The sequence below is a fragment of the Tribolium castaneum genome, chromosome 5 (genome assembly GCF_031307605.1).
Source record: "Tribolium castaneum strain GA2 chromosome 5, icTriCast1.1, whole genome shotgun sequence".
NCBI classification, from domain to species: domain Eukaryota; kingdom Metazoa; phylum Arthropoda; class Insecta; order Coleoptera; family Tenebrionidae; genus Tribolium; species Tribolium castaneum.
Genome location: NC_087398.1, coordinates 3983059 through 4003026, shown reverse-complemented (window position 1 = coordinate 4003026; position 19968 = coordinate 3983059). Strand labels below are relative to the sequence as shown.

Genomic DNA, 19968 nt, shown 5'->3' with positions numbered 1-19968 from the left:
TATTTCCAGCCGACTTGCGGCAATTTGTCTGCAAGTGAGACATTAAAATCCAAGATGGTGCATAAAATTCGGGTTTAGCAGGTAGTAATGACCCGTTTAGTCGAAACGTAACAGTAAAACGCGTCATAAAAGCCATTTCTGAGAAATTCGTGTACTATTATTCTTTATGGCATGGGCAATTTTTCGAGTTGAATATGACAAGAGCGCGAGTTTCAATTATGATAGTCGCTATCAGTGGTTCTATTTGCGTGGTGTGTAAAAATCGGTGTTGATCTCGGGTCATCCAGAGGTCAGGAATGAGAAGAGAGTCAAAACATTAATTTGTTGATTTTTAAGTCGTTCGCTGCCTCAAGTCCAGTGGTCGAAGAATTCGTGTGGGAGGCTGGCATGGAATCCTGATCTGACAACACGGAGCTCTCTTCCATCCAAATGACACTTAAAACGTCAATTGGAACGAATTTGTCTTCGCCATAAATGGCAAACTTCAATCCCGTGTAATTAAACGGTATCGGAGAGTGATTGCGCACGACAAGGACAATTTTTCATCAATTGCCAGCCTTGGGCAGGATAATTACTAATTAATTGAGAACATCTGCTCAATTATGCGGCCGATGGCGCAGCGACCGTTTAACTTTGCACGGCAAAAAGCGGATCAGAATAACGCGATAGACACAAATGTTAAAGGACGCCTCCGGCGTCGATCCCGGATTGAAATGTAAAACGCGACAAGAACATTTTTTCAGGAGCTAAATCGTGTTATGTCACTTGGAGCGTTCGCACACTCGAGGCGCAGAATAAGACGAAACTTTGCAGACAATCGGACAGAAAGTCGATTAAGAACGCACGAGGGGGGAAATTATAATGTGCGGTGTTTTTGGGATTAGCGTGACTTTTCTGGCGTTAAGTGCTCATTAAAGCCTAGTTCGAGAGTGCGTGGGCAGATCGAGTTTGGCCGAATTTCCATTAACACATGTTCGGCCCTCGATACTCCTGTAGCTGATAAATAAATTAATCTCATTTATTCCGTCTTTTAATTGGATTCCTTCCCAAGTTCCCACGATTTTATCAGTCGTGTCGCAACGTTTGGAAAATCGAACGCTCAATGGCAAAACTGTGATGAATGGCGGCTTATTAGCGCCGGTGACAATGGCGGCTTGTTCGTCTTGAAAAATCCGAGATGTGATTATGTTCACCTGCGCCAAACTCGGGCCTGTTCGGCGGAAAAATCGGCAATTGCCACAATGTGATGAGTGCTGGACCGTGAATTCGATGGAAATTAATCCGCTCAAGTTTTCTTTCGAGAAATCACCGTTGGAAATGTTTTATTTATAGATTAAACGAGCTTCCACTTTTATTACCGACGAACAAGTGATGAAGTCAAACATCGATCCACTCACAGATTCACTTTCTTCCGGTACATAAAACGATGGCGAATTCGCACCCAAGTTTTGGTGGTATTGTCATTCCAGACACGCACCGCAACTGTTATAAACTGTTATGACTAAGTCATAACTCATTGCTCTATGAAGTGTGGTTGTGATGCAAAACACTCCACCTGGCCGACGAAGGACGGGAATATCGACTGCAGCTGGAGGCAGCCCGTCTGAGGTTTCACGCGCCTGCAGACTCCACGGCTGGCTCCAGAAACTCACACCTAAAGTATTTACCAAAAACTGTGTATAAGAACTGTACAAGTCCAGAAATAAACGAAAGAAAAAGAAAATTTTGTTTTATTTCATTTACAACCCACATGCTGAAGTCCTTTTTCCATTTCTATTACTTTTAGTTCAAGTTTTTCTCGGATTTTCTTCCTAACTTTGTTAATTATTTTTATGATTTCTTTTAACTTTTAAACTGTGTTCAGTCTTTCTTCTAGTTTGTAAAAGAAGATATTTTCTCGTTGTTTTCCTTCGTCTAACTTTTTGTTTTTCTTCTCTTTTTTTGTGACGCTTCTCTTCTTTCCTTGTTTTTTTCTTTCAAACGTTTTTTTCTTCTTCAAGACGTCGTTCTGCTTCATCTTTTTCTTTTTGGTGCATTGTTCTTTTTCGTTAGGAGATTATTTTTCTGTCTTTTCTTTACAACGTCGTTTTTCAATGGCTTTCTCGTTGTTATGTCTATGTTTGTTAATTTTTTGTATAATTTCTTATTCTTGTAACTGTGTCCAGTTTTTCTTCTAGTTGGGAAAAGAAAGCGTTTTCTCATTGTTTTCTCTTCGTCTTTCTTCTTGTTCTTTCACTTCCTTCTTCTTATTTCTTTTCTTTGCGACGTCGTTCTGTTTCCTTCTCTTTTTTACTATGTGTTTCTGATCTTTCCAACGTCCTTCTTCTTCTTTTTTCTTTTCTTTGCGAAGATGTTTTTTTTACAACGTCGTTCTTCTTTCTTTTTTTTTGACGTTTTTCTTCTATAAAACGTTCTCTTTCATTTTATTCTTTTTGGAACATTGCTCTTTTTTGTCACGATATTGTTTTTTTCTCTCTTCTTTACGACGTCGTTTTTCATTGTCTTCCTCGTTATTTTTAAGTTCGCTCACTTTTTGTATAATTTCTTTACTTTTTTAATTTTAAATGTGTTGTCTTTTTCCTCTCATTTGGAAAAGAATACTTTTTCTCGTCATTTCGTATTCTTTCTTTTTCTTTTTTTATTTCTCTGCTTTGCGAACGTCGTTCTTCATTGGTTTTCTCGTTCACGTTGTGTCTAAGTTTATTAACTTTTTGTATAATTTCTTTTATCGTTTTAACTGTATTTAGTTTTTCTTTTACTTTGTAAAACAAAATATTTTTCCATTATATTTTTGACTTTATTTTTAATCTTCTCTTCTTTCTTCTTTTCTTTTTTTTTCTTCTATCGTTTTTTTATTTTAGACCTTTTTTCTTCACTAAAACGTCGTTCTTCATCTTTTTCTTTTTAGAACCTTGCTATTTTTCATTACGACATTGTTTTTTCTTCTCTTCTTTATTACGTTTTTCATTGCTTTTTCGTTGACGTGATGTTTAAATTCGTTAACTTTTTGTATAATTTCTTTTGCTTTTTTTAACTGTGTTTAGTGTTTCCTTTAGTTGGAAAAGAAAATCTCGTTGTCTTCTTCTCAGCTTTCTTCTTATACTTCTTTTTTATCTTCCCAGTCACGGTTTTTTCTTTACGACGTCGTTCTTTGTTGTTCTTCTTTTTCAATATTCTTTTCTCTTGTGTTGGGCTTAGAAACTGAACACACGGTATGTCAACATTTACGGGGTGTATTGGATTGATTGATTATCATCTCCTGATTAATTTCTCGACCAGTTCCTTTTTCTCTTAATCTCCCAATCTTTCCCCTTCGCCAGTTCAGTCGCCGCCGAACAATTTTCCTCGGCATTCCCTTGAAAAACCTCATTTTCTAATTTCCTTCATCGGAACAAATCGATCGGAATCTTGTAAACGAACTCGTCGCATTTATTGCTTTAGTGAAAATCATTTGCCCTTAGGAAAAAAAACAGAAAATTCTTTCCGACATAAATAACCTCCACCTCGGTGGAAATCATGTCCGAGTTTATTTATCATGCGGCAAGGAAGTGGAAAAAACACCGAAAATATGACCGAGGAAATTGAAACGATATTTCAAAAAAAAAGGAATAGGCGTTCTGATAAGAAACGACATTTTTATTTTGTATCGGGCGATCTTCGCAATTATGGTGCAAAAATGGCCAAAATGTTTGCGGACGGTGTGTTCAATGGTTCTCTAATTAATTGGAGTGGATGTCCAATTAAATAGCGCTTACGGTGCGTGATCAATAATTGAATCTACGGGGTGTTTGTATGCGAATTTAATTACTATACGGGGTGTGTTTGTTGCAGGAAGTGTTTGTGGCGGGGAGTGTTGCAGCGACGCGGATGAGGATTTATTAAGGAAGCAAGGACAAAAGGATTTCGCCGGTTTGCTCCGTCACAATTCCCGATCTCTGCAAGGACGGTTGAGCTTCACGGCGGCGACGCTACAAAGTAAGTCCTCTTTACATTTTTAGACACTTTGTTGTGACATCAACGGGATAATTATGCAAACTAGGAGTAGATTAATTCAAATGTTTAAAAAATATACACCATCACGCCTACTCGCATCAATTTATTGCGAGTAGCTGTCGAAACAGCTGGCTCCTTTTTTATTCATGGCTGCTTAGCAGCGCAAAGCACTTAAAATTTTGGCACTGACGGAAAAACGCAGCCATCAGATTCGCTCTTGTTTCGTGACAATTGCTCGCGATAGCCTTGATGTTATCTTGTTAATTCACAGCTCACGCGGATTGCGGTTAAGGCGGCATAAACGGACGGATTCGCGCATTTCTAGACGCTTGCAAAACAGGCCCGAAATAGACGCGCGATGATGTGCCGATTCGGGGGCCACCGACAATCGCAGTGGGCGCTTGTGCGTTAGATAAAGATGCAATAATGCCATCCTGAAAGCTAGACAAGGATAGAGAATAACAGATCATTCGCAACCAATCAAAGTGAGGTTGCCAATTTTCTGAAATGGATTTTTTTTCATCTTTTTTTTGACACCTTTCTATTTTTCATAAGGATATTGCTTTTGTTTAACAAATTTTAAAACCGTTTTTGTCAAAAAAATCAAATTATTTCAAAAGTTAAGCGGAGTTGACCATTTTATAGACCGGCCCTTAAACCGGTTCACTGGTGTCTCATTTGTCTCAGGAATAAGTAATTGACCAATAAAAATCTAAAAATCACGTCCTACTTGTTTGCAAGACGATTGAAGCGTTTGTCATTTGACATGGGACTGCAAAACTGTAAAATGGACCAATCATAAGGCGTCAAATTGAGCAAAAAATGGTTGGATTATTTCGTAAATGTCGGCTAAACTATGTAGAATTTAGTTGTTTTCTAAGAAAATTTCACGTTTTCTGTTACACTTAGTGAGATTGGAACTCGGATTGTTACAAATTGTGTGCATTTTTGTGTCGTTTTTTGTGCGAGTTGTGGCATGGCGTCGTAAAGTGCGTTTACGAGTCTGCGAAGTCGCTCAGTCTGAGAATCCCAGGTCTTGCTCGTCACGTAAAATCCAGCCGATATGTTCGTCGTAATTTCGTTGAATTCCGTCGACTTCGACACAATTCAGGAATTTAATTATGTACAATGTAACTGATTCCGAACATGTCTGAGACGTCCGATGAAAATTCTCGCAGAAAATGAGCCTACAAATCAAACGGCAGTGAATCGGCGGCACGGCCGTTCCAAAGGTAAGTCCCATTAATATGGATCTGATCCGTCGACTTCAATCATTCGGCGACAAGCGACCGGATTCGAATCCGGGATTTTTCTCCAATTTGCGCCAACTCCATATGAAAATATGTGCTTAACGGCAACAGTGGAAGGAAACGAGAGACCCTTGCCGTGTGTAAACAGACATTATGACAATAGAGGAGGTGAATTATGAACGAACGCCGCCGGAATTCTACCGACTTGAACTTTGGCCCTCCAGAGATGATCAATTCTGGGGACTCTACCTAGATACATACGAAGATATCGAATTGCTCCTAGACAAAGGGGTTGATTATGGATTTTTATGAGGACACGATTATTTATAACAACGTGATGAGAAAATCATTCGCATGGAAAAAAACAACGCGACTTTCCTTGTTATGCAAAGTAAAAAATCCGGTTGTTACCGATAAATTCGCGAAACTTTGTTTATGTGGCAGAATTACGTGCATGTTTTTCTTGAAAATTGAATAAAAATATTTTTTCTCTGAAATTAGACGAGGAATGGAATACACATTCCAGGGTGAGGCACTTTTTTAATTCGTTTTAAGAAAGTCTTGAATTCATTTTTTTGGATTTTTTTTTTGAATATTTTATAAATATCGAAATGAAATTTTTAGATTTAGTATTTCTTTGGTATCAGATTAATCAATTTACGGAATTATCATGTATTTATACGTATTATGTAGTCCTCCAAGGACTAGGGATTACTAGGTTCAAGTTACGATTTGTTTGTTTTATCTATTGTTACTTTTGTTAGTGTTACTAAATAAATTTCTCTTTTCAATCACACGTGTGTTTAATTGAAACGAACCTCTCCAATTCTCCACTGTCTAAAGCTGGTCGGAAAGGCACTCAACTCTTAGGCCCAATTTTAACGAGTTGAAAGTAGAAAGTAGAAAAAAAATATTACAATATAAAGACTTTTTATTAGAACACTTCCACCAAAAAACATCTGAAGTTAAAAATTTAGAGGAAACTAAGAGAATTTGTTATCGAAGCAGTAGTTTTTGTGCAGTGTGAAACTGCCTGATTTCAGTGATTTCACTTGAAATGGACTTTGAAACCCTAGCGCATTCTCCATACAGTCCAAATGTGGCTTCCTTTGATGTTACTATTTAGCTCATTAAAATCATTTAAAAAAATAAGTTGTTGGAATTCGCGAAAAAATAATTCCCTTTTTTATTATCAGGATAGTTTCCGTTGAAAATATTGGTTGCTGCCATTTTTGAGATCCCGACAGCTTAATTGAGAATCCCTGCAAATAAAATCTAAATAAATGACCCAATTTTGTCTGGAATGCTTCCAAAGCCTGTAAACAATTCGGATCAAATCCAGCGACAAAATATTTTTTCCTCTTTTCATTGCTTGCATCTTTTTTGAGATTTGGGTCGTCGGCGACACCTTCGGAGGCCCCCTCGGGATTCAAGCGTCAGTCATTAGCTATGCACATGCATTTGTAAATATTCCGCAAATTCCTCTCCGATTATGTCACAGCAAGCGACCCAAAACTGCCCGATTTTTCCAAACAGTGACACCAAAGTCAATTAAACGCTCGTAAAACGCCGACTGTTATTATCTAAACAGCGTCTATAATTGTTAATAATCACTCACGACAAAGTTACAGAAATTTATGAATTGGCGACGCTTATTCATAAACATTTTATTGTTACGTGTGTGTGAGTAATAATTGCCGTCGTCGTCGTCTATTGTTAAATATTAGTAAAGTTTATTATCCATTGTCGTGAATAATAATTTCCCGGAGACAGAAAAACTCGCGAAAACCACTCGCTTGCATAATAATATATGTCACAGATGGTTTTGATGAAACAAAAGGAAGTCGCGTGAGTAACGAACGACTCCGGGTTCCTGTCTATTGTCCCTCCATCTGGTCGCTCTTTGATACTACCATGCACTACTCGAAAATAGCCGCACGCTAACAGTTGGCTACGCACCAAACAAATGCAACGATATCGCAGCCTCCTTCCGCATTCGAGGCACGCCTCACGCATTACCGACCCTCTTTTTGCTTCTTTTACAACGCAACGATTGATAAAAACGGAGCTTTAATCCGCTTCCTCGCCGCACAAATTCGCCGACTGTACATAAAAAGACAAGATCGCGACGAGATCACCCCTTCATCAGACGCAGAGGATAAGCGGACAGTGGCGTGCCTCAAGGAAATTTTCTTAAACACTCTACACCACACCACTGGTCGCCCCTGCCTTTCTTTCACAAAAGAAAAATTTGCATAGCGATTCCGTCGAGGTGTCCGGAAGTCGCGAATTACCAACTTCGATTAAAGAACAAATAATTTAAGCTCGCCTCGCAATTCTAACTGAATTTGTTAAAGTCGGAGCGAAAGCCCCAAGGGATGGACTTATTAATTCTTCCATGCGAGCGAAAGCCGATTTTCCGCCCGATCGAAAGACTTACTTAATGATAAAACACAACGGTTTTTATTGCGTTTTTCCTCGTGTTTGAATTTCTGCCGTAAAAGCATAAAACCAAGTGTTGACTTTTCCGTTGGTACAATGTAAATTTCAGGTTTGTTGTCTTTTATGGTTTTACGGCTTCGCGTAAAAGTCGTTGGGGCGCAGCCTCGCCGAGATATTTCGACTATTTTCATTTATCGGCTACTTGATTTATTTTTCAATAGGCCATAAAGTGCAATAAGTACCAATTAGAAGTCTAATGACTCCAAATGACACTAATTAAGTACTACAAGTGCTGGAGTTGGTGCGAAGAGATTTTTCAGTTTGAGAGAGCGGTGAACAAGAGAAGCTGTAATTTCAAGTCCTTGTTTTGGTGTAAAACGAAATGAAAACGATTTACATAAAAAACTCCTAAGACACACTCCCGCGCCTCCTCGATTGGATTCAATTAAAAAATGTGGCATGGAAGCGGCTTAGATGTCTTCACTCAAACCGCAATCATAATTACCAGCCCAACATGAAATTATAATAATTAAGTCAATGTTCTCACATGTCCGTGCAATTAAATTTCAATAAGATTGCCGTAATCAAGCGCGCACATAATTATTACACCGAGTGTGATATAAGAACAGATTATTATAATATTATCATTACCGTCCCCCCGAATTACCATCGCACATATTTCCCGAAAATAGCCGCCTTGCGGAGGCGTCAGAACTCATTCGCTCACTTTTCCCGCGAAATCCGTAATTAGCGCACCTCTTCCGCGGTGATATAGTGGCCTTATTTCCCCGCAGTCTTGTCGGCCTGGCCTCGACCATTGTTCCTCGGCTTGAAACAGATCGAGCTCATAGTTTTGAACTGATGAAGACATTAATTAGGCGGAATGTTCGCACTGGGACGCTCCGCAACAACCAAACACCCGATTTTCCACAAGAACTATTCATTCCGGACGGCGGGGTTGCCCGGACTGTCGCATAATTCAGACATTCGCACTTTGCCCACATGTGTTTTTCCGGGAAATTAACTACCGGCGAGATAAGCAAGTTTTCGGGAATGAAGACATTGGCCTGATTGATGGCAGGCCGTAAGTCACACTAATCGCGGGCAGCCTCTTCATATTTAAAAAACGGTGTAATTAAGTCCGGAATTTCGGATTCACAGTGTTGGCGGCTCGAGGCAAATTGAATTACGGCGATTTTCCGCGGGTTTGTTTGGGAGGGAATGAGCTTGAAATGGAAATGTTCGGGTTTGTTCATATTTTTTCGACTAGAATGGAAAATAAAGGAACGAAAAATGTTTGCACAAGGCCTGTTATTATCGCTATTGTGCCAGGCGTTCAATAAATTTCTGATCAAAGTAGTTGTGGGTTTAAGTCAGACATCGACTGAAAATTCTCGTGATTTCTGGTGATGGGAAATCGTTTAACTAGTGAGTCAAATAAAGACACGGAATAAAGGGTTCAATATTTGAAACTATTGGAATTATCAGGTCAAAGCTTTTAGAAAAAAAATTTGATAAACAAACTGAAGATTTTTTTATTCTTTTAACTACATTTGTACCAATCAAGCTGAGAATTTAAAGGTTTTTTTGGAAAATTCGCCCACATTATCTACGCAGGTTCGTAGACCAATCCAATTTTCTTTTTCTAAAGAGGTAAGATAATTAATACTAACATACAAAAAGTGAATTCTGCAATATCATTACTGTAACCTACAGATATCTGTAGTTTACAAATTAATTGTTGAGTAGTTGATGACAATTTGTTATGCATTCTTTTCTTGGGTTTGCTAAAGAAAAAAAATGCAAATACAGCGTGCTCAAAAACTGGCGCACCAACTCAAAGGTGTGTGGTAGAGAACTGGTTACATATAAAGGTAAAAATAGTAAAAAAATCCTTTGTATTAAAGTTTGATAAATGACGAATTTGAAATAAATGATTGTGGCAACGTTGTCTAACAGTCGTGATCGCAATAGAATTTGATCAACAATAAAAATAAATTATTTTTGAAACGGTTTCCGATTTTTTTGATGAATTTTAATTTTTTTAAATTAAAAAAAACTGCAAAAGTCTGATAGTAAATTTAAAAATAATCATTCATCGTTTTGTTAAGTGACAATTACTTGGTGCGAAACATAGAAACATTAAAAAATAATGAAAACTGAAGAAGATAACAAAATAAGTTTGTAGTTCCAGATTTTTTAGAACTTTTGGAATTTTTTCAAGATTTTTCCGGTGATCGACACATGTTTCTCAACAACTTACCACTGAGCTGGTGCGCCAGTTTTTGAGCAGCCTGTATATGTCGTTTGAATGTCTCCCCTTCATCTTTCTTATAATTTAGATTTTAAAGTGATTGACTCAGTCTTTTGAATGAATACAACTACAGAAAAGAAAGTAAGAAGTAAGGAGTGGGTTCAGTTATGATACTCCTCGTAAATTTTTTCAGGACTTTGATTTTGCTGCTGAAATGACCAATGACGGTCTTTTCAGGAGGTTTCATGTATTGAACAAAAAATTGTTCGTACAAAATTTTGGTGAATACGTATTTTATGTAAAAAATTTGAGAAAATTTTTAAAATTGGTTTGTATTGCCATGAATTTTGGTTGCTCTGTATGTTACTAAACGTTTTGTGTTCGGTTTCAATCCATTTTTTCTGGTTTTGTGTTTCGCTTATAGATTTAGAGTTGGCGTAACTGTATCTGCGCATTTCGAAATCCCACAAATTGACAAACCGCCCATATTAATCCAGTGCGACAAATTAAAAAAAGTTTCAGGTTTCGTTGTTAACCCATTATCCCCCTCGTGAAATAAGAGCCGATGACATAGAAAGGGCGTTCAATAAACAAGTCTCCAGCGCGGTCGATTCCATTCGAAACATTAGCGTTTTTCCCTCGTGGCAAAGAATGCAAAAAGCTCATTTATCACTCGTGTAATTATTTCGGACCGGCCTTTATATGCCCTTACGTCGAAGATCGTTTGTGTATGCGCGTGACTATCCATGTTTTCGCTTGCTTGCTCGTGTCTAATGCCCATTGTGTGAACAGTCGAAGGATTTTTATTTCAAGTCTCGACCATTGACTGTGATAATAGGATACTTAAAAATTGAATGGAAAGACTTCTTGGAACTTCCAACTAGTTTTAATATAAAGTCGTAATTGATTTTCCTGGGAACCTCTGAATTTTTTACACTGAAAAATTTACGGACAGGTAAAGCTCGACTCAATTATGAAACGCGAAATCGTCGAGTCGAAGAAAAAAGTCCGGGCGTAATTAAGCTCGCTCCGGTGATCAAATACCAGTTTGTTTTTCTGTCTCTCGGACCGAAAATTAAATAAAAAATTGACCGATTAATATTCATCCCGCTTTATTATTCAATTTCAAGCTATCAGATTCTCCTTAATTTGGGGTTTCGTTCCGATCGAATCACAATAAATTCGGATCTTGGAGGGTGGAAGCCCGAAGACGACGAGCTTTATGGCTAAATTACACGAGCCGAAAAAATTAAATTAAGCCCTTGGAAACTTTACAATTTGCAAGGACTTAACGAGCGGATCCGAATAGTTGTAGGCTTTCGGGCGATAATTAACAAAGTTTTTACTGCCGCTCGATCGCGAATTTCCTCTCCGTGTTTCTTTAATTTTTCACCAAAACTAACGCTTTCGCAGCTACATAATTGAACAAAAGCATGAGGCTTAAAATTAGAAAATGAAATAATAATGTCATGCGTTTCGATTTTCTATCCTTGAATTCAGGTTCAAGAATCGCATAAAATTATTCAGCCAGATTCGTGGGCGCAATGCGAAAGACAAATTGCAGAAGACGCTGTTTACCGCAATTTTTTCTCGGATTATTTGCTATTTATACCGAAAAGAGCAATGCGCTGAAAAATTCACAACATCAATTTCCACCACTATTGATTCAGGGAAGTCAATTTTTCCCCCGAATGGTTTCATGCGCCATTGATACCTCTTGGATAATTCAAGTTTAAAACAAACACTCGTAACGTCGTCTCACTCACAAATAATTCAAAACATAAATTACTTAATACTTAATTTGTTATCTCACGGTTAAGACCGGCTAAATATTTACCTTTCCCATTAAACAAAAGCGACAGGAATGCCTCCGCTACTTAGAAAACTTCCAAAGGCAAATACAAACACCGGCCGGGAGAATTTTTGGGCTTGTCTCTTAAAACCGCTCACAGCTCAAGCTCGCTGATTTTGAAAATCTGGTCAAAGGTCAGGCAAGAAATAGCCTCAGACGGTCGACGACACCCAGCCTATGCCAGGAAAGTGTCAGGACCGTATCCAAAAGTGAATTTCGCCAGACGTATTGCCGTCATTGACGATTATCTGTTTAAGCGGGGCTTGGGCCCAGACAAGTCGGCTGGGCTTAATCGAGGATAATGGTGGCTTCCGTTATCGGTTTGATTATCTTAAGCCGGATATGGTGGTCGAAATACTCGTCAAAGATTAAGTCGGCAAACTTTCAAGAGCCAGTCATTACCAAGTGCGAGACTTGTAATTACCTTCATTATGATGTTTAAAGGTAAATGAGCGACGAGAACCTTGAGCGTGATTTCTGTACACGACTAGTTCGGTTTTCGTAGTTATCGAGTGTCAAAAGACGATTATTATGCAAACTCCAACACGAGCAGAGTGGTTATATAGATTGTTTTTTGGGTTAATTGGAAAGGAAAAGCTGGAAATGCACTTAAAACTTGGGATTGAGTCCAATCACACTTTTGCCAAATTTTCACGCTTTGTGCGCTTTTTGAGCTGCAAACCACAATAAATCGAACTGTACCGTTATAAAAGTCCCGATCTGAATAGAGCCTCGACGTTGATTAAAGACTACAAGAGTATATGATCATTACGGTCCATTCTAACAAGGGAATTGATTCGAAAGACGCGATTTAATGGAAATAAATGGATGCTGAATTATATCGTATGGCTTGTCAAGTGATACTTAACCCTTTGATGGAAATGAGGACTCAATCAAACAGCGAAACCGCTTAAAACGACACGAATTAATTTGAGTGCACTGCAATAATCACGATTGGAAAATATTAGTATCACTTTTTAATTTTTTATGTGTCCATTTCTTCAGGAGGTGGATAAAGTTATTCAAATATTTTCTGAGATTTTTTTCTATTGAGATTAATTATTGGGCCACTAGCCACTTTGAGTAGACAAACTCGTATTTTGTGATTTTGTGGATCGTGGTCGAATTGGTTCCCAATAATCTCTATAAGTATAATTCTGTAAAAGGTGATGGTCGAATTGGCTCCCGCATGAGCAGGTAGGTAAAAAGGATTAAGCCAAATATATGTTAATATTTTAGATTTAAAGCTGGTAAAAATGTTCAAATAATTATTTTCTTGGCACAAAATCCAACACAAAATCATTTATTCATGGCTAACTGGTTATTTAAAAAAAGGACAATGTAATTTTTTAAGCCCAATACTCTCCTGTAAATTTCGTAAAATGTTTCGTCAAGTAATGACTATTAAGACATCTCACATGATGACGTTGCGTTCGTTAATATGTCTATTAATACTACTAAAGCATCAAAATAGAGACAAATTACAAATATAATTTAACATTTTTCGACATAGAACCCATTAAGTTCTCTGCGTCTTCTCCATCGTTTTGGAAGTACTTAAATACTCGAAGAAATATTCATCCACAGCCTTTAAATTGTTAAAATACGATTTGTTTTTGAACGTTTTTGAACTTGTAAATTTGTTCATACACTTACAAACGCCAATTCTGTTATCATAATACTTAATCTGTTTATCTGCCTACCTGACCGACGGGAACCAATTCGACCATCCCCGGGAACCAATTCGACTATAATTAGAGGATTACAAAATTTGGGAACCAATTCGACTCGTCCCGATTGGAGTTTAGAAAGTCGCACAAACGGCATAGGGAAAGTGGTTTCAACGGCGTAATAGATAAGGGAACGACGATAAACATTAAATTTTATAACAAGTTGAGAAAAACCATAAATGTTTATGTCTTACATAAGGCTATTTGGAAAACATTCATTAAATCAGGTCCGAGTCAAAACATTAAGTTTAGACGGAAAAAATCTAAGATATCTCTCGTGGAACGATCAATCATTGTTGGAGCTTAAAATTCACATAAAGTCGGGTTTACGACGACTGTATTACACTTTTTCTCTTGACAGGATAATTATTTTACGCTTTTTATGCAAGCACGTTGCACATTGTGAGTGACTAGAAATTCTGACCTAAAAGCTGATTCTCTTTGTAAATGCTTGAAAAATTAGGCTATAAAAGAAGATGATACGCTCAAATATTACTTTATATCACCATAGATTTCCATACTCTTGTTGAGGCTAATGGTAAGTTTTTAAATATTAACATTGTTGTGTTGTGGTGAAATTCCACTAGATCTTATGATTTTATAGAAACTTGTGTAAAAACCCTAAGATTTAGTGATTTTTTGAAATAAAAAACCTTTTATTAGGTACTATAGCTAGAACAGAAATATAGTAAAGTTGTAACTTGTGAGTAAATTAGGCCACATTACGAAAATTTCAAGTTTATTTGAGAATTTTTAGTTCACAAATTTTTCATGATTATTAGATTCAAATTGTTGGAAATATTTGAATGATTTATTATTTATTGATAGAAAAAGGCTGCAGGTAAGTACATAATTATACCTAATGTTATAGGCAAAAAATAGTTTCTCTCTACAAAAATGCATTTTACGAAAAACTAGATACAAAAATGTATTTTTAAGACTAGGAATAATTTTTTTTTAATTTGTTTAGAACAAGCTTTATGTGGTCACATTTTCCAGTCTTTTTTCTTGCTAAAAATTAGTAGAACAGCGGTCTTTTTCTTTCTAAATTTTTTCTAAAGTTTGCAAAAAGTCAAAAACCGAAACTGTCACCATCTTTTATTGAAATTACCATTTGCTAGTGCTTAGAGTAGGAGCAATGAAGTAAATATCAGGCGATATAAAATATAAATTGTCGCACAGATTGTTGTTTCTGTGCAAATTCTTGCAAGTACTTGAATACTCGAAGAAATATTCATTCACAGCCTTTAAATTGTTAAAATACGATTTGTTTTTGAACTTGTAAATTTGTTCATACACTTACAAACGCCAATTCTGTTATCATAATACTTTAATCTGTTTATCTGACCTACCTGACCGACGGGAACCAATTCGACTATAATTAGAGAGGATTACAAAATTTGGGAACCAATTCGACTCCACCGGTTATGATTTTTGTTCATTAAAGTGTGGAATAATGTTAGTGGAGTTGCGGCGGTGAGAGCTCGGCACGGGCGACACCTCCACCCAACAATTCGAAAAATCTACCTGTCCGTTCGCCTCGCTCTGCATCAAAAGAAGCAAACAGAGAGCAAGCGGCCCGAGAGAAAGACCGACACCAGTCTGGTGGAATGTCTAGACAGAGACCGTAAAACGGCCAACATAAACGATCGACGAAGAAAGTCGTACTTTTCGAGACTGGAATGTACAAAAAGTCGTTCGTGGGAAAGGTTCGCACGTACACGTATCTATCCACACACACATGAACGGGGTGGGTTCGAGGCCCTCCGACCGCATTCCTGCTGCCTGCATCCACCCTCGATCTCTGCGGGCGTCTGCCCGTCTGCCGGTGCAAAAGACGCCATCTTATGCGAGGTGAAAGGATAACAGTACCGTTGCCATTGCAACTGACCCATATTATTTGCGAGGAAATCCGCGTTATTTCACGCTTCGGCGGTGATTGGCGAGGGTTTGGACTGCTAAGGAGGTGGACACTTCATTCACCAAACACAAAAAGATAACGGGGGACAGGTTTAACGTCAAATTGTTTGAATGTTGAATAGGGGGACCGCCCGTTTTTGAAACAGGCGGAGAAGGTTTATCTGATCGATAATTTGAAAGGTGTAGGAATGTGGAAGTGGCTCGAGTCGGGTAAATGACAAAGAATCGGCCGTATTAAGATATCGTCGAAAAATTAGGAAAATCACACCGGATTTAGTAAAAATGTACCGTTGCATTAATCCAGCGGAAAAATTTTATGAAAAATTTTGACCTAATTTTGTGATTTTTGGCTTATATTTTACGAACTATTTGCGCTGGAAAAAGGCCACTTATTTTGATCTTTTTTGGGTCAAGAATCTGTCATTTTAAGCTTAAAGGCTTGAGAAAGTAAAATTTTTTGACAATTTTCGGTCAGATTTGGCGATCTTTCGGCTAGTTTTTGATAATATTTGTCAATAACTTAACTAGCGACTTAATTTTCGAGTTTGTTTTACCGAAAAAGTCTTGGAATTTTAGCTCAAAAATGTAGTTCAGGGCTTAAAAATTACAAAACACCATTTTCGAGCAAATTTTGTGCTTTTTGGTGTCTTCTTGACGAGTGAAACAGATCCAATACCATAATTTTGATTTTTTTGGCAAGGTATTGCAGAAGAAAAACAAAACAAAAAAAAATTGGTGATTTTTAGCCATTTTTTGAAAAACACTAGTTTTTATTTCAACTCATACTTAAAACACTTGAAAATGCAAATTTTACACAATATTTGGTCAAATTTGATAAAATTTCGGTTTGTTTTTAACGAAATTTTGCGAAATAATTACCTTTCTGGTTGTAGACTGTTAGATATTTCCGTTTAAAAAAGTAAAAATAATACAATTTTCGGCTTAATTTGCTGGCTTTACGGGTTGTTTCAACGAAATTTTGCAAAAATATTGCGACTTTTCGAAAATATGGGTTAAAAATTTTGCAAAAAGTTTAAAATATGCAATCAAAGATTGTGATTTTGGGTTATTTTGACGAGTGATACGGGCAAGAAACCGTATATTTCAATTTATTTTTGTAATTTTTAGACAGTTTTACGAAATTTTGTAAAATAAATCAGTTTCTAATGGCTCAAGAAGCAAGTAAATGAGCTGAGACAAGCTAAAAATTTTGATCTGTTTTGGTTATTTTTTGACCAATTTTAAATTAATGCCTCGTTTGTAAAACGTCTGTATTTTTAACATAAAAAATTATAAATAATTGCATTTTTAGTCAATAAATGTTTTTAACACACAAAAAACATAAAAATAATGTCATTTTCGACTAGATTGGATTAGGATTGGACTAGATTGGATATTTTGCAAAAATATTGCGTCTTTCTGAAAATATCGGTTAAAAATTTTGCAAAAAGTTCAAAATAACGATCAAAGATTGCGATTTTGGGTTATTTTGACGAGTGATTCGGGCAAGAAACCGTAAATTTCAATTTATTTTTGTAATTTTTAGACAGTTTTTACTAAATTTTGTAAAATAAATCAGTTTTTAATGGCTCAAGAAACAAGAAAATGAGCTGAGGCAAGCTAAAATAACATCAATTTTGATCTGTTTTGGTTATTTTTTGACCAATTTTAAACACCATTTTTCGCCTCATTTGTAAAATGTCTGTATTTTTAACATAAAAAAAATTGTAAATAAGTGCATTTTTAGTCAATAAATGTTTAAAACACACAAAAAACATAAAAATAATGTTATTTTCGACTAGATTGGATTTGGTTCTGTTGTAATCGCAATTTTTTTTTCTAAAAAATCATCCGTTGCTATTAATTTTTTTTTCAGAACAGCGTCTAAACCACTAAATGACAATCTCTGGTGTACGAATTTGAATGACTATAGTGCAAATTTTACCTTGCGCTGGACTGATTGACGATTTTATTTCAGGAAAAAAATTAGAAAAACAGTTCCTAAAAATTTTTTGAGTGTTTATAATGAATAATTACACAAGTTGATATTTTTTTCTAATCGTAGTGTCTCTATTACACTAGAAAAAAAACCGAATTGGTGATTGCAATTTTGAGTCCTCCACAACTATATTGCGTTTAGAATTTGCAAGAGAGTCGGTCCCCGAATTCCAATCATTTCGCGGCGATAAATTCCTCTCTAACCAAATTATAATCCTCGAACACAAATCATTCCTGCATCGTCGTCCCCTGCAGCTTTAATATCATTATTTGTTTACCCATCTCTTTGTGTTCGAGCCTCGACAGGTCCCACACCCACCGAAATCCTCAAAAACCGACAAAACCCGCTTGAAAAGTTCTTTCAACCGATTTTTTTCTAAATGTAAAATTCGTCTAAACCTTGAACTTCCCGACATGCGATAATAAGTCGAACTTCCGTAGGTCAAGCTTCGATGTGCTTCGTAGACACAGGTGTCGGCCACAATTCACTCTACGTGCTCGGCCTACTGGATATTCCCTAGTCACGTGCATCACATTCGACAAACTATACCGTAATTGCCGGTTATTACCGTAAATTACGTGTGAATTTTTAAATTATCAACCTTTATTGTTTTTGCAGCGTGTGAAACGGGCTCACGTCCACTATTACCCGAGCGCGCCTGTACCGACATTAAGAGGGCAATTGCGCCCTCTTTAATGAATTTAGCGAAATAATATCAACACCCCCTTATCAACTTGTCTTGTTTTAATCGAAACATCGGTATCATTACGCGGGGTTTTAATTAAATTTCATTTATATTAAGTTATAATTAAACGTCATTGCCATGATTTCATTAAAATTTCGCCGGAATCGCCTTGCGAGGGTCGGTCACGTGGACGCCCAACGAGGTTGATTTCTAATTTATTAAAACAGTCGTTTCTACGTTAATCTGTGCATATTTTCCGGTCTCGTGTCCTGATGAAAAAATGCGATAAATTCATTAATTTGTCAGATCAGCAGATGTTCGTCTAGTTCTAACAAGAGAATCGCCTTATCACGATTAGTCGAATTAAGCCGTGAAACCAATTTAAAAGACATTTTCGAGGAATTAGGACTGGCACATGTTCAAATAAATCGCCATTAGTTGGACGAACAAACCTTTGTAGAAAAGGGATTAAAATTTAAAATTTTCTGCAAGTGGAGGCTCCACGGCTATGATAATTTCTCGTTCCCAAAGCAAACCGTAATGAAAACCGAATTAAATATGAATGAGACGTGGTTATGTGATGGCGGGGATACAAACCGAAGCCATCCATTTACTCGAACTCAAACGTCGAAAGTGCTTTGATGGGTGGATGTAACAAGGCTGAAAGTTACAATTTTGACTCCTCATTATAGTCGTTTTACTTGGCACAAAAATCGTGTAGTCCAGCAAGGAGATGCTGTTTGAAAAAACTAATTGATGAATGTGATAAATTACTAAATACTTACTTAGATTTTCCAGTTTTTTAAGAATAATAATGACTTTTTGTTTTGTTTTTGAGTTATGTAATTTTTTAATTTTTTGAAATGGCAGCCCACCATCGGGCAATTTTTTATCTAAATTATTTAATTTTTTTCAAAAAAAAAATGTGCAGGGTGACCCAGGGGTGTGTAATCGGTCTATAACTAAAAATATTTTTATTATAGACGGGGTGTGGTGAACCAAAGTTATATATTTTTAATCGAACACCTATATATTTTTGTATAATTACATTCTACGTGAAAAAATAATGGAACTTTGTATAAATTTTTATAAGTCTATATCTTTCTGTTTCGGAATTATTCAACTTTTCGTTATAAAAAAGAACAACTTTTGAAAAATCACTGCGAAGTCGCCTATGAATATGACGAAAAACTTAGAATATCTTGTACGGTGCGTTAAAAAGAATTTAGATCAACTCTTGCTGTGGAATTTAGATTGACAGATTTTTATTGTCTTTGATAGTTTATCCTTTTATCCTGTTGCAGTAATGTAGTAATCGTAAGAAATCAACATACCTACGCTCAAAATTTCACAGCAAGAGTTGATCTAAAGATTTTTTGAACGCACTGTAGTTTTAGCAAATAGTCGTCGACTTTTACAACAGTTGTTGCATACTCAGTTTTTATTTGCTCTGGATGGGAATATCACTACAAATGAAAAATTCTATTGTGAATTATCATTAAAGCTCAATCAAGCTTCAGATTAACTGACCACGTGGCCAAATTGAACCAATCGGATGCTCAGATTTACGAACTAATCAAGATCGATAATTAACTTTTAACAGCGAATTAAATTTTAATTCATCTTCGTACAAACTAACCTTAAGCTTTAAAGGTGTTTGTTTAGAAAAAATTGTGAAATGAAACACGTATCTTTTTTTATAATAAAATTTTCGAAAACGTTTCGTTTTTGTATTCTGCATTTTTTTTAATTTTTATTTTGTCTACATTTAGTTGCAATTTAAAAAAAGTGGTCAAAATAGATTATTTTTTGGATAAATTAAATACCTAAGGGCCGGTTTATA

At 36.4% G+C, this 19968-nt stretch overlaps 1 protein-coding gene across 1 annotated transcript in view; it reads left to right on the top strand.

The window, feature by feature from the left end:
- dally (division abnormally delayed) overlaps positions 1 to 19968 on the top strand; it is a 48210-nt gene that overhangs the window by 7698 nt on the left and 20544 nt on the right. Inside the window, exon 2 of the mRNA XM_008195782.3 lies at positions 3832 to 3975. Coding sequence (XP_008194004.2) covers positions 3832 to 3975 — 144 coding nt within the window. The remainder of the gene's footprint in view (positions 1 to 3831; positions 3976 to 19968) is intronic.